The 15,000-nt window shown below is 44.4% G+C and overlaps 1 protein-coding gene across 1 annotated transcript in view; it reads right to left on the bottom strand.

Annotated features, from left to right (window-relative positions):
* The window catches only part of LOC308671223 (catenin alpha-2), a gene marked incomplete at both ends in the record, with an annotated part of 512,303 nt that overhangs the window by 150,426 nt on the left and 346,877 nt on the right, over nt 1-15,000 (bottom strand). The window contains one exon of the mRNA XM_081333323.1: nt 9,142-9,267. Within this exon, the coding sequence (XP_081189449.1) occupies nt 9,142-9,267 (126 nt within the window). The remainder of the gene's footprint in view (nt 1-9,141; nt 9,268-15,000) is intronic.

Raw genomic sequence — 15,000 nt, 5'->3', positions numbered from 1 at the left:
TACAGGTAGTCCCTGAGTTACGACCACAACGGAACCCCCAAACTGGCGTTGCTAAGCAAGACAGTTGTGGAGTTTTGCCCACTTTTAACACCTTTCTTGCCACCGTTGTTAAGGGAATCACTACGGTTGATGTTTTAATGTGGTTGTTAAGTGGATCTGCCTTTTCTTCATTGACTTTGCTTGTCAGCAGACCCCAGATCCTACAACTGTCATAAATATGAACCACTTGCAAAGAGTCTGAATTTTGATTGCGTGACCATGAGGATGCTGCAACGGTCATAAGTGTGAAAAATGGTCATAAGAACCTTTTTTTCCCTTGCCATTGTTAACTTCAAATAATCGCTAAATGAATGGCTGTAAGCCGAGGAATACTTGTATGTTTAGGAAGAATCAATCCTACAGCTGAAAGTCAACTAGTATCTCAGGAACTTTCATTTAACAGGTGAGAAAAATCCAAAATAAAATAAAATATACTAATGTTTTCCCTTGAAAACTGAGCGGCTTAGTTAAATATAGGCAGTTCTCAGCTTACAACTTCCCTCTCCTCCCCAGCAGGTAAGTAAATAATAATAATAATAATAATAATAATAATAATAATAATAATAATAATAATAATAATAATAACAACAACAACAACAACAACAACAACAATAATAATAAGAAGAAGTTGGAAGGGACCTTGGAGGTCATCTAGTCAAACCCCCTGCTCAGTGGCTATTGCTGGGTGAATGAGGGAACAAGGGATTGCACGACTGACTGGGAAACTGTCATGGAACGTTGAAACTGAAGATTACATTACTGCATCGAAGCCACCACACTTTTATTCCCTCAGGAATCATGGATCCTGGATTTTGAACACATTTTGTAAGTTAGGCCCTTTAAGGCAGGGGTCCCCAACCCCCGGTCTGTGGACTGGTAGCAATCCGTGGCATGCCAGCAACCGGTTCGCACAAACAAGCAAAGCCCCATCCATGGGATGCAGGCAGCACACAAAACCACGCACTCTTTCTCCACGGAAACGGTCCCTGGTGCCCAAAAGGTTGGGGACCTCTGCTTTAAGACACTTTGGCTCAAACATTGTTGCCCTGTGATGCACCATTTCACCCAGTTCAAGGTCACAACAGCAGGAACTTTAGTAGTGCACGGCTAACAACGCTTACAATGAACATTATTTGATCCTCACAATCCCCTCTCAAATGATTTATTTCAGGTTTTTCTAATGCAAAACGATGGCTTTGAAGGCACACCCATTTCCAGAGCTGTCTCTACAGTTTCCGCAAATGTCTGAAGTTTTAAAACCCATCGCTTGGATCAGAGGGAAACAATTTCTCTTCACAGCGCTAACATGGATGTTAAGACGGAGAGCTGCTTTGGCGGGAAAAGCTTATTCCTGCTTTCCGATAAATATGCCCTGAGGCTGGAGGTTTTTGCATGCTCGATGTGGCTGAATTTTTTGCAAGTGCTCCAAAAGGAAATCCATCCAAGAATTTATTTAAAGCCTTGGTGAGTCTGGGAAAACAGCAGCGATCCATACAGAGAAACTCTTAATTCATGCAGCTAGGCCTCAAGATGAACACAAACGAACTTTCTGCAGTCCGCTTCTCAGCCAAGTGCTCTGATTAATTCCTTATTTTTTTTTCATTTGTTGCATTTATTTGCCGCAGATCTTGCTGACGACTTTACGACCGCAACTGAGCTCAAAATTGCTGTTGCTAAGTGAGACCTTTGTTAAGTGAGTTTACGACTTTTCTTAGCCACAGTTGTTAAGTGAGTCACTGCAGTTCTTCGTGACTGTTAAGTGAATCTTTGCTTGTCAGAAGGTCGCAAAAGGGGATCACATGACCCCAGGACCCTGCGACCGTCATAACTATGAGTCAGTTGCCAAGCGTCTGAATTTTGATCATGTGACCGTGGGGATGCTGCAACGGTCACAAGTGTGGGAAATGGTCCTAAGTCATTTTTTCCCCAGTGCCGTCGTAACTTTGAACGGTCACTTAATGAACTGGTGTAAAGGCGAGGACCACCTGCAAATGACCTTGATCTATTTCTCCATCTCTCTCGCTGTCACTCTCTCAGACATAAATACACACAAAAATAATGATAAGGGGGGAAAACATACTAGGACCGCCACCAATCTAGCTGAAAAGAATGAGTTTGTTTTGACAATGTGTAAGCCGTTTCAATCACAGCGGAAACTCTAAGCGGTGCTTACACGCCGCATCAAAAAACGGGTAAGAATAAACCACAAAACAAACAAAAGATGCCATAGTATCTCAACAGAGGGATAGAATCAAGATCACGTGAGGTGTTAATACCACTTTACAATGCTTTGGTAAGGCCACACTTGGAATACGGCATCCAGTTTTGGTCACCACGATGTAAAAAAGATGTTGAGACTCTAGAACAGGGGTGTCAAACTCAATTTCATTGAGGGCCGCATCAGCATTGCGGTTGCCCTCAAGGGGCCGGGTGGGTATGGCCTGGGTGGGCGTGGCCTACTGGGGGGCGTGGCTAGAGTGCATATGGCCTACTGGGTGGGCATCAAGGGTGCCTATGGGGGCCTGGGCGGGAGTGGGACAGATCTGAGGGTCTCTGGCAGAAGGAGGGTCTCTGGGCCATGGCCAAGGCTGTGGGGGCCATTCCATCACTGTTTCCAGGATGGCTTCGCGGGCCGCATGAAACCACTTCGCAGGCCGGATCCGGCCCCTGGGCCTTGTGTTTGACATGTCTGCTCTAGAAAGACTGCAGAGAAGAGCAACAAAGATGATCAGGGGACTGGAGGCTAAAACATATAAGGAACATTGCTGGAATTGGGTATGTCTAGTTTAATGAAGAGAAGGACGAGGGGGGGACATGATAGCAGTCTTCCAGTATTTGAAGGGCTCCCCCAAAGTAGAGGGAGTCAAGCTCTTCTCCAAAGCACCTGAAGGCAGGACAAGAAGCAACGGATGGAAACAAATCAAGAAGAGAAGCAACCTAGAACCAAGGAGAAATTTCCTGACAGTGAGAACAATTAACCGGCGGAACAATCTGCCTCCAGAAGTTGTGAATGGTCCAACACTGGAGGTTTTTAAGAGGAGATTGGACATCCATTTGTCTGAAATGGTATAGGATTTCCTGCCTGAGCAAGGGGTTGGACTAGATGACCTCCAAGGTCCCTTCTGTTATTCTATTCTAACAGGTCTCACCCTGCTTCACCAGACACCCAACTTTGTTTGGTCCCTACTTAAAATTCTCTTTTTTAAAGAGAATTTAACAATGCGTCATGATCCGATCCCAAACTGCCAAACTCTTGGAGCCATCCGCCTCTTTGCTACCTCTTCTTATTGACTTAATTATCCATCAAAACGTCCGGGCAAAGATATAATTTTGCATGATGCTACGCAGAGATGCCACGGGCATTGTAATGGATGAGCGCAACCTGGCAGATTAAGAAGCAGCCATCTTTCAGAATGAGCTATCTTTTTCTTTTTTCTTTTTTAGCAGCCACGTGCACACCGAGGAGTGCATTGCTCAAACATCTGCTGCAAACGGTCCCTAACTTTTCTGCTTGTCACTGGATAGTGTCCTGGGTAAATTTAAAAAACAAAGAAAGAGAAACAAAAAAAAAGGACCAAGGGAGACATTTACGGGTAACCTGCACCATTTGGAGTGCGGTCATCAAAGCGGTAGTAATTGTTCCCCGGGAAAAATCTTAAGTAAACGTGGTGCCTTCCTGATTTTGAAGGATCGATGTGCAAATTTGTCCACGCCAGGACCCTTAAATCAGAAGGGCTCAATGTTATTGGACGTGGAGGGAAAGGCAAAGTATATTTAGATGTAGATGAGCCGTTTTACCAAAACAAAAGGAAGGAGAATTTATAGAGAACCCGCAGGGGCTATTATGGAAATAGCAGAACTGGAAAAAAATTAACCTGAATGGGCTGGAAAGAGATAGAAAGGGATAGGCATTTTGCCATTAGGTTTCAGAACACAATTAGACTTAAGGCAGATGTCTCCAAAACCAGGGCTGTGGCCCAAAACCGGGATCTTGAGCCCTTTGGAAGTGGCGGGCGCACATGCTCCATTTGCACAAGCGGCGTGCGTGCCTGGCCGTTCAAATGAAGCTGTGTACATGTGCTTGACCGCCACTGGCGTGAAACCATCTCCACACAGACACAGACACAGACACAGACACAGACACAGACACACAGAGAGAGAGAGAGAGAGAGAGAGAGAGAGAGAGAGAGAGAGAGAGAGAGAGAGAGAGAGAGAGAGAGAGAGAGAGAGCTGATCCACAAAGCCAGAAAGTTTGGGGAAATCTGGACTAAGGAATGGGTAATATGCATTTTCTGGATAAACATACAGATGTGTAGGAAATTTAACTCTGACCTGAACATTCCCAGATACGGGTGGTCCTTGACTTAGGACCACAATTGAGCCCAAAATTTCCACTGCTAAGAGAGACAGTTGTTAGGTGAGTTTTATCCCATTTTATGACCTTTCATGTGGGTAAGTAAGTCACTGCAGTTGTTAAGTTAGTCTAGTGGTAGGCCACCTTGGCTCTTTTATGACTCGTGGACTTCAGCTCCCAGAATTCCTCAGCCAGCATGGCTCAACATGGAAACCTCTCTCTTTCCCCTCAGCGTGGCTGGCTCAGGAATTCTGGGAGTTGAAGTCCACGAGTCATAAAAGAGCCAAGGTTTGCCTACCCCTGGCCTAGGCCGCTTTATGACTTGTGGACTTCAAATCCCAGATTCCTTAGCCAGCCACGCTGAGGGGAAAGGGAGAGGTTTCCAAGCTGAGCCATGCTGGCTCAGGAATTCTGGGAGTTGAAGTCCATGAGTCATAAAACAGCCAAGGTTGCCTACCCCTGGCCTAGACCACTTTATGACTTGTGGACTTCAACTCCCAGAATTCCTAAGCTGGCCATGCTGAGGGGAAAGGGAGAGGTTTCCAAGCTGAGCCATGCTGACTGAGGAATTCTGGGAGTTGAAGTCCACGAGTCATAAAAGGGCCAAGGTTGCCTACCGTTGATAGTCACATGGTTGTTAAGTGAATTTGGCTTCCCCTTCGACTTGGTTTATCAGACAGTCGCAAAAGGGGATCACGTGACCCCGGGACACCGCAACCGTCATAAATATGAGTCAGTTGCCAAGCGTCTGAATTTTGATCACCTGACCACCGGGATGCTGCAGCGGTTGAAAGTGTGAAAAATCATCATGTCATTTTTTTTCAGTGCCGTCATAACTTCAGTCACTAAGCATACTGTTGTAAGTTGAGGACTACCTGTGTGCATTTTCTGGGTAAACATACAGATTTGTAGACAGTTGGCTGCAATGTCGTAAGCGGAAAAAAATGGTCCTAAATCTTTTTGTGTTTTTTTTTACAGTGCCATTGTAACTTTGAATGGTCACTAAATGAACTCTTTTTAAGTCGAGGACTGCCTGTAACAACTTCCAACGTGAAAAGGCGTCACTGCATCTCTGTGTCAATATTGTGCACATTGCAGGAGAGGAAGGGAGGGGAAGCAGATATTACAAGTTTGGCCACTAGGGCTTCTGCTGTCATCTTCAAATGGTACGAAACCGCAAAATAACATCAAAGCTCTTATTTTATTGCAACTTGTGGGTTATAAAAGCAAACCAACAGAAGGTATGTGTTACACATAAGCAAGGTATTTCCCCCTCTTTCAAGTAGCAAAAACTTGAGAAGTCCACATGAGGAGGTCAGACCATTCTCTTATTAAGGTATTGTGAACGTATGAGCCCTGCCATCAGCTTCAGACACGGGAGAATATGCAACCAATGCCAGATACGTACAGGACCCTTGCTAGTCTGGGCAGGTGCTCCAGAGACAGTAAAATGAGATATATTACAGAGACTAACAATGTAGGAAACTTCAGCTGACTTACAACTGTTGAAAGCATAATCTGTAGAAGTATTGGAAGAGCCTGGGGTGGCGTCAAAAGAAGAATCAGCCTAGAATCTCTAGGTGGTCACAAACAGACTGAATCCAACTCCTTTTGCATTCCATGGACCCTTACCTAATGCCAAGATCGTACTAACCCTTATTTGAGTTGTAATAAATCGTAATAAATCACTTCAATTGAAACTTTATGTGTGGTCCGGACCTTTCGTGCCTGTCATGATTTGAAGTACCTAACAGGCCAAAAAAATAAGCTAATACAGGTAGTCCTCAGCTTAAGTTTAGTGACCGTTTGGAGTTACAACACTGAAAGAAGTGGTCGGTCCTTGCATTTATGATCCTCACAGCGTCCCCCACGGTGACGTAATCAAAATTTGGGTGTTTGGCAACCGGCACATGTTTGTGAAGGTTACAATTATCATTTGGGATCGTCATTTATGACTTTTCTCAGACGGATTCCGACAAGCCAAGGGGGAATGGGGGAAGCCAAGTTTGTTAAAATGAGAGCTTGGGTCACTTAACGTGGCAAAAAAAGGTTGTAAAATTGGGCATAACTCACTTAACAACTGTCTTGCTTAACAACAGAAATTCTGCCCCCCCAATTGTGGTCGTAAGTTGAGGACTGCTTACAGGGAAATATCTGAAGATTTTGCTGCTGCTTCTCCGGAGTTCTTACATCTTGCTTTGTCTTGTCATGCCTGACTTCCCCAGGTGAGCCTCAGGAAACAAACGTTTCAGAACAGAGCAGATCATAAAAATATCATAAAATAAGATATCTAAAGTTATAACATTTAATTTCCACCAAGTCTTGGATTAATATATGGATTCAGTAGCTTTTTTGACCTGAATTCAGGCAAATGTAGAGGTTTAGGAATCCTGGATGTTCCTTCTCTTTGTAACACCTCATCTATTTGAGTACGCATTTTTATTTTTTAAAAAAAATCTGATAAGAGCTAACTCGCTTATATAGTCAACAGCTTTAAGTCATCTCAATTTTTATGACAGAAAATAACTATGATTATAACTGTTATACAATCTCCCAGCAGTGGCAATTCTCTCGCTTTTTTTTTTTAAAAAAAGAGATTGATTTATGGAGAAGCTAAGCATACATATTGTCCTTTTAAGTACTGAAGATGGAAAAGAAGTCGTCCCATCTTAGAATTACAGCTTAAATATTGATAATATTTAGACACAGTCGTGAGTGAAATTTCAATTCAAACTTACCATTTGAATCCTGATGATATTCAATCATGGCTACCTTAAATTATACATTATATCTTTGGCTATTTCAATAAATCACGAAGGTATTTTATTTTGTGTTCAAGAGAGAGAAGAAGGAAGAGAAGAAATGGGAGTTGTTTTTATAATGCTTCTCGAAGTATTTGTTGTTTTCTTTTTTTTTTAAAGTAATCATCCTTTCAACAATTTTAAAATGTTTATTCCTACTTATATTCCTGTTATAAATCTTGCGTCTACTCAATGTTTGTATAAGTGCTGCCCAGAAAAAGGACCAATTCATTCCAAAATGTGTGTGAGCTTTATTATAAAGAACATATTTTATTAGCAGTAACTGGAATTTTTCCCATTGGACTGCGTACGGCTAGTCTTTATTTAGAGACCACAATTAGGACTGACTCAAGCAAAATGGTCCTTAAGCGAAACTGCCACTGTGCTTATGATCTCTCTTCAGGTTTTCTTTGATTTATAGACCTACGAACGTAGTAAATGTAAGGACTGGTTGTCAGGTTACTTTTTCGTCCCCGTTGTAACTACAAATGGTTACTAAATAAGGCAGTCACTAAACCAAGAACTATTATGTTTCCCTCTACATCGGGGGTCCCCAATCGGTGGGCTGCAGCCCAGTACCGATCCATGGCCTGTTGGCCCCTGGGCCTCTGGAATGGCTGGTAAGTCTGCGCACATGTGCACCCACCCTCTCCACTTGCGCTAGTGCCCTCGCATGGGTGCTAGTGGCCCTGTTTGTGCACTGCGTGTGGGTGCTAGCGCCTCGTTTGCACATGTGTGCAAATGCTAGTGGCCCTTTGTGCATGTGCACAGGTGGAGGAGGAGGAAGACTGTGGGGTCTTTGGTGCTCTCTGAGCTTGGTGGTTTTCTTGCAGACGTTTTATTACCCAACTAGGTAATGTTATCAGTGCTAGAAGGGAGTGGGGTTTGCTCTCTCTTTATATACAAGCAACTTGCCCTGTCAGTGTTGTTGGGAATATTCTTGGTGATTCTTTGATTAGGCTGTAGTTTTCTAAATTGGTAATTCCTTCATTGGTGTGTTATTTATTGCTTGGTTTTAATTTGATTGCTGATCAGGAGATGTTGTGTTCTTTCAGCTTACGGTCTCTTTTGAATGGTATGTAAGGTAAAGGTAAAGGTAAAGGTTCCCCCGCACATGCGTGCTAGTCGTTTCCGACTCTAGGGGCCGGTGCTCATCTCCGTTTCAAAGCCGAAGAGCCAGCGCTTGTCCGAGGACGTCTCCGTGGTCATGTGGCCGGCATGACTAGACGCCAAAGGCGCACAGAACGCTGTTACCTTCCCACCGTAGTGGTCCCTATGTTTCTACTCGCATTTTTACGTGCTTTTGAACTGCTAGGTTGGAAGAAGCTGGGACGAGGAACAGGCGCTCACTCTGTTACGCGGCACTCGGGATTCGACCCGCCAAACTGCCGATCTTCAGATCGACAAGCTCAGCATCCTAACCCACTGAGCCACCGCGTCCCTTGAATGGTATGTAGATGTTGTTTAACTGTATGTGCCTGTTGATAGCTGTTTGTCTGAGTGGAACAGCATGATATTTGAAGCATGAAAAGAAGAACAACAGAAGAAGAACAACATCAAGGAAGGGCACCCTCCACACTACTGGGTGAAGCCTTTTCATAAAGATGCTGATTTTGAAAAACAAAAATACAGTCCAGCTTAGGTATTACATCTGAGAAGGACAGAAGAAAGAGATGGGCAAAACCCATGGAAAAATGCCTCGTATGGACAGTGGTGGGATTGAAATATCCGAACAACCAGTTCTCTTATTGCAGGGCTTTTCAACCAGCGGTACGCACACCACTAGTGGTACATTGGCACCTGGCAGGTGGTACGCGTATGATGGGTTGAACAGCACTGTAAAAAAAAATGTTTAAAAAAGTGTAAAAGTGGATGAGGTGAAGCGGCAGCAGTGCCGCACAGGCTTGTGGGAAAGTCAGCTGGAACTGCACATTGCCTGGGTCCTACTGAGAGCCCAGGATCAAAGTGCGCAGCTCCAGCTGATTGGCGGAGGCCTTGGGGGTGGCAGGCAGCGTCACGCAGTCTTCAGGAAGAGATTCAGCTGGAGCTGCGAGAAGCATTGCATGGGTCCTGCTGAAGGGGAAAGAAAGGATATTAAAGGGGGTGAGGGAAGAGATGATATTAAAGGGGGTGAGGGAGGAGATGATATTAAAGGGGGTGAGAGAAGAGAGGATATTAAAGGGGTGAGAGAAGAGAGGATATTAAAGGGGGTGAGAGAAGAGGGGATATTAAAGGGGTGAGAGAAGAGAGGATATTAAAGGGGGTGAGAGAAGAGGGGATATTAAAGGGGTGAGAGAAGAGAGGATATTAAAGGGGGTGAGGGAAGAGATGATATTAAAGGGGGTGAGGGAAAAGGTGATATTAAAGGGGGTGAGAGAAGAGGGGATATTAAAGGGGTGAGAGAAGAGATGATATTAAAGGGGGTGAGAGAAGAGATGATATTAAAGGGGGTGAGAGAAGAGAGGATATTAAAGGGGTGATAGAAAAGATGATATTAAAGAGGGTGAGAGAAGAGAGGATATTAAAGGAGAGAGAAGAGAGGATATTAAAGGGGAGTGAGGACTTCCTGTACTTTATCACTTTTTTCCTTTTTTTTTGGTCATTAAGTTTTTGACACCTTGCTAGGCAACTGGTGGTACTTGAATATTGCCATATTCTAAAAGTGGTACAATCGGTGAAAAGGTTGAAAAGCCCTGTCTTATTAGATGCAGGCCTGGGCCTCCGAGGCCTAGGACTTCTGGAAATGGCATCCATGCACTTCCAGTGGGCCGTTCTAGGCCTGGGAAGCCTCCTCCAGGCCTCTGAGGCCTAGAACAGACTTCCGGAAGTGGCATCCACGCACTTCTGGTTGGGCTGGCGGGCTGTTCTATGCCTGGGAGGCCTCCTCCAGGCCTCTGAGGCCTAGACTGGACTTCCACAAGCAGTGTGCATTCAGCTGGTTCTCTGAACTCAGCAAAATTTAGCTACTGGTTCTGCCAAACTGGTGAGGACTGGCTGAATCCCACCAGTGCATATGGACCACATGGCTCTTTAAGTATATGTATGTGTTTAAATGGCGTGAGTTTGTGTCAAATAGAAATTTTTCAAAAGCAAAAACAACTTTTTTTTTCCTTTTCTCCCCAGCTGCCGCCCAGATACAGTGATAAATCCACCGGCTTTGCCAAAGTTACACTTGAGTTTTATTTTCAATCAGAATTAACGAGGAAACCCTTTTTTTTGACATCCGAGTTCCTTCGCCTCAGAGAGGCGGTTTGGTGCTCCCTGCCACAGTCTCCATGACAAATAACCTTGTACAATCACACTATCACAACTCCATGCCATTTTTCTCTTTGGCAAACTCACCCCTGGGGGCTGTCAAAGAGACAAAATGGATTTCCATAAATTGCCAGGGTTGGCTGGCGCGTCTATTTGAGGCCGAAGAAGTGGGAGGAAGCTTCCAGAAGTCCATTTCCCGGGGAGAAGAAGCTTCCATCTTTTTTTTTCTGCTGTTATGAAAAAAAAGGCTCAAAGGAAAACCTAACAAACAATTCACATTCGCATCCCTTCGAAAAAGATGAAGGGGGTCAACAAGAAAGAGGAAAGGGGTAGAATCGGACAACTGCCCTGTAATATTTCATTAATATTTCAGAGAGAAATTCCACGTTTCCTAACTGCTGCCAGTTACCCTCTTCAAAAATTAAGGAGGAGGAACTTTGGATTAAAAAAAAAGAGGTACCTCATAGGCAAAATGGACAAACGATGGACTTGTGGATGGGAGGAAAGGCCAAATACAAAATTCTAATTGGAAGAGTTTGCTTTTTATGAAAGATCGTATAAACCCCCCCACACACACACACCCGGTGCATTCTTCACCAACACATGATTGATTAATTGCCCATTTAGCTGAAATATTTTTTTTTCTGCGGGATTGGAGAATCCTAGGAAGGAGAAACCAGACCCCTGTGGTCATAAAGAAGAAGACATCATGGGACCAGGAGGAAGAGGAAAAAGGAAGAGGAGGGGAAGAAGGAGGAGGAAAAGGAAAAAAGAAGAGGAGGAGGGAGAGAAGGAGGAGAGGAGGAGGAGGAGGAGGGGAGAGGAGGAGGAAGAGGAAAAAGGAAGAGGAGGGGAAGGAGGAGGAGGAGAAAAGGAGGAAGAAGGGGAAAGGAGGAAGAGGAAAAAGGTAGAGGAAGGGAAAGGAGAAGAGATGGAGAAGGAGGAAGAAGAGGAGGAAGAAGAGAAGGAAGAGGTGGAGGAGGAGGAAGAGGAGGAGGAAAAAGAGGAAGAGGAGGGAGAGGAGGAAGAAGAGGGAAAAGGAAGAGGAGGGGAAGAAGGAGGAGGAAAAGGAATAGGAGTAGGAAAAGGAGGAAGAGGGGAAAGGAAGAGGAAGAGAAAAAGGAAGAAGAGGGGAAAGAAGGAGGAAGAGGAGAAGGAGGAAGAAGAGGAGGAAAAAGAGGAAGACACAATTTGTCCTTCCTTGAGAAAACCAGAAGAACTCTATTGCTAAAACGTCATCTGAATACACAGGAGGACATTCACGAGAGACTCTTGTTAAGTCCAGTGGAAACAGAGACAACAAAGCAGAAATGGGAGCCTTCTTCCTTAACAAGATCTGCTGCAAAATGCACGGTGAATCTCTTGATTCGCTGCAATATATCAAATTTTAATCAGGCTAAAATACAGGCGTCTTTCGGCGTGCCACCCACAAGGGCTTGCTGCAAGCCACTGATTCTTTCAGACATCTCCAGAAGACTTGTGAGAAGAAGAAGAAGAAGAAGAAGAAGAAGAAGAAGAAGAAGAAGAAGAAGAAGAAGAAGAAGAAGAGAAGAAGAAGAAGAAGAAGAAGAAGAAGAAGAAGAGGAGGAGGAGGAGGAGAGAAGAAGAAGTAGTGGTGGTGAAGGTGATGAAGAAGGAGAAGGAGAAGGAGAAGGAGAAGGGGAAGGGGGAGGGAAAGAAGAAGAAGAAGAAGAAGAAGAAGAAGAAGAAGAAGAAGAAGAAGAAGAAGAAGAAGAAGAAAGAAGAAGAAGAAGAAGAAGAAGAAGAAGAAGAAGAAGAAGAGGTGGTGAAGGTGATGAAGGAGAAGGAGAAGGAGAAGAAGAAGAAGAAGAAGAAGAAGAAGAAGAAGAAGAAGAAGAAGAAGAAGAAGAAGAAGAAGAAGAAGAAGAAGAAGAAGGAGGAGGAGGAGGAGGAGGAGGAGGAGGAGGAGGAGGAGGAGGAGGAGGAGGAGGAGGAGGAGGAGGAGAGAAGAAGAAGAAGAAGAAGAAGAAGAAGAAGAAGAGAAGAAGAAGAAGAAGAAGAAGAAGAGGAAGGGGAAGGGGAAGGGGAAGAGGAAGAAGAAGAAGAAGAAAGAAGAAGAAGAAGAAAAGAAGAAGAAGAAGAAGAAGAAGAAGAAGAAGAAGAAGAAGAAGAAGAAGAAGAAAACAGACAGCGCCACAAAAACACACAATATCCCCAAGGGACATCTGACTCAACCTAAGCAGGGAGAGGGGGAAAAAAGACATAGGACTTTCTCCTTTTGGGGATGAAATAAGCGCTCTCGCAGAGAAGGGTGGATGTTGACTGTTTCAAGGATAACACCATCATTATAGACCAGTTAGCCAACACCCCAGGAGACAAGCTCAGGATCCAAAAAAGATCTTGACGAACTTGACCAATGGGCCCTATCCAACAACATGAACTTTAAGGTGGAGAAAAGCCAAGTTCTACACCTAGGCAGGAAAAACCAAAGGTACAAGTACAGACTGGGCGAATCCTGGCTCATAAACAGCAACTGTGAGAGGGACCTTGGAGTCCTAGTGGGCGATCACTTGACTGTGAGCCAGCCGTGTGTAGCAGCAGCCAAAAAAGCTAACACAATCCTGGGTTGTATAAAGTTAAGGCATGGAAATCAAGATCACGTGACGTATTAGTACCGCTTTATAAAGGCTTAGTAAGGCCCACATCTGGAATACTGCATCCGGTTTGGGTTACCACATTACAAAAAAAGATGTTGAGACTTTGGATAAAGTGCAAAGAAGAGGAACGAGGATGTTTACAGACCTGGAGACTAAAATATATGAAGAACGGTTGCAGGATTTGGGTATAGCCAGTCAAAAGAAAAGAAGGACTAGGGGGTTCATGATATCAGTGCTCTAGTATTTGAGGGGCTGCCACAAAGAGGTGGGGGTCAACTTATTTTCCAAAGCACCAGAAGGCAGGACAAGAAATAATGGATGAAAACTAATCAAGGAGAGAAGCAACCTGGAATTAAGGAGAAATTTCCAGACAGTGAGAACAATTAACCAGTGGAACAGCTTGCCACCAGAAGTTAGGGTTGCCCCATCACTGGAGGCTTTTAAAAAGAGACTGGGCAGCCATTTGTCTCAAATGGTATAGGGTCTCTTGCTTGAGCAGGGGGCTGGACTAGAAGACCTTCAAGGTCCCTTGCAGCTCTATTCTGATTGACTGAAATAAATTTAGATTTTGGAAAGGTGTGTGAGAGCAGATATTAGGGCTGGCCACCATTTAAAAAGGATTTGGAAAAAGTGTTTCAAGAGCACAGCTTTTCTATTTTACTCATTACAATAGCTTTAGCAAGAAGCTAAAATGCGTATAGTCAAGGCTATGGTCTTCCCGGTTGCAATGTATGGTTGTGAAAGCTGGACCATAAGAAAGGCCGAGCGCCAAAGAATTGAGCCCTTTGAACTCTGGTGCTGGAGAAGACTCCTGCGAGTCCCTTGGACTGCAAGGCGATCAAACCAGTCAGTCCTAGAGGAGATCAACCTTTGGCCACCTAATGAGAAGGAAGGACTCACTGGAGAAGAGCCTAATGCTGGGAAAGGTTGAGGGCAAGAGAAGAAGGGGACGACAGAGAATGAGGTGGCTGGATGGAGTCACTGAAGCGGCATCCTGAGCCTAAATGGACTCCAGAAGATGGTGGAGGACAGGAAGGCCTGGAGGAACGTTGTCCATGGGGTCGCGAGGGGTCAGACTTCGCAACTAACAAAATTCTTGCAAATTCCTAGGGGACTGGAGGCTGAAATATACAAAGAACGATTGCAGGAATTGGGTATATCTAGTTTAATGGGGGGGGGAGTCTAGGGCTGATATGATGGTAGTCTTCCAATATTTAAGGGCTGCCACAATGAAGAGGCAGTCAAGCTATTCTCCAAGCCATCTGAAGGCAGGACAAGAAGCAACAGATGGAAACTCATCAAGGAGAGAAGCAACCTGGAACTAAGGAGAAATTTCCTGACAGTGAGACAGTGGTTTATCCTTACAACCTCTCTTTGTTTCTTACTACACTTGTATGTCGTCTCTAGTCATTCATGCAGATTCGTGCACAGCGGGCTGATACTGATTTTATTTTATTTTTTGCAAACATTCCATTAGCTAATGGAAAGGTTAGAAGACTCGGCATTTCATCTCTGAGGCTGTTGTGTTGTCTAATGAGTTGCTTATCGCCAAGCAAGATCCGACAATGGTAGTCAGTTACTCACTGTTAAGAACCGCAAAACACCCCTAAGCATGTAGAAGGAGCCACTGAATGCCATGCACATCACCATAGTAATTTGCAACTTTGCCCCAGGATATACGTGATCGATGTTGTTAGTGCGTTTTCATGACCCAAAGGATGTCCAATTGCCTTCACTTTTCTCCATGTGGAAACCTATGGAGAAGACTGCTTTTTTTTTTTTTACAAAGGATCCAACCTGGGACCAAAATGTTTGGTCTTCCAAGCTTTTGGACTAGTGCTGGAGCCCATCGTCCAAAAGGTTCAAGACTAAACATTGGTCCCGGAGATTGACCCAGATCGATCCTGCAATATTATCCTGGACATGTATATTC

Source organism: Vipera berus (assembly GCF_964194415.1).
Source record: "Vipera berus genome assembly, chromosome: 7".
Lineage (NCBI taxonomy): Eukaryota > Metazoa > Chordata > Lepidosauria > Squamata > Viperidae > Vipera > Vipera berus.
The sequence above is the reverse complement of the archived record's forward strand: the minus strand, read 5'-3'. Positions and strand labels throughout refer to the sequence as shown.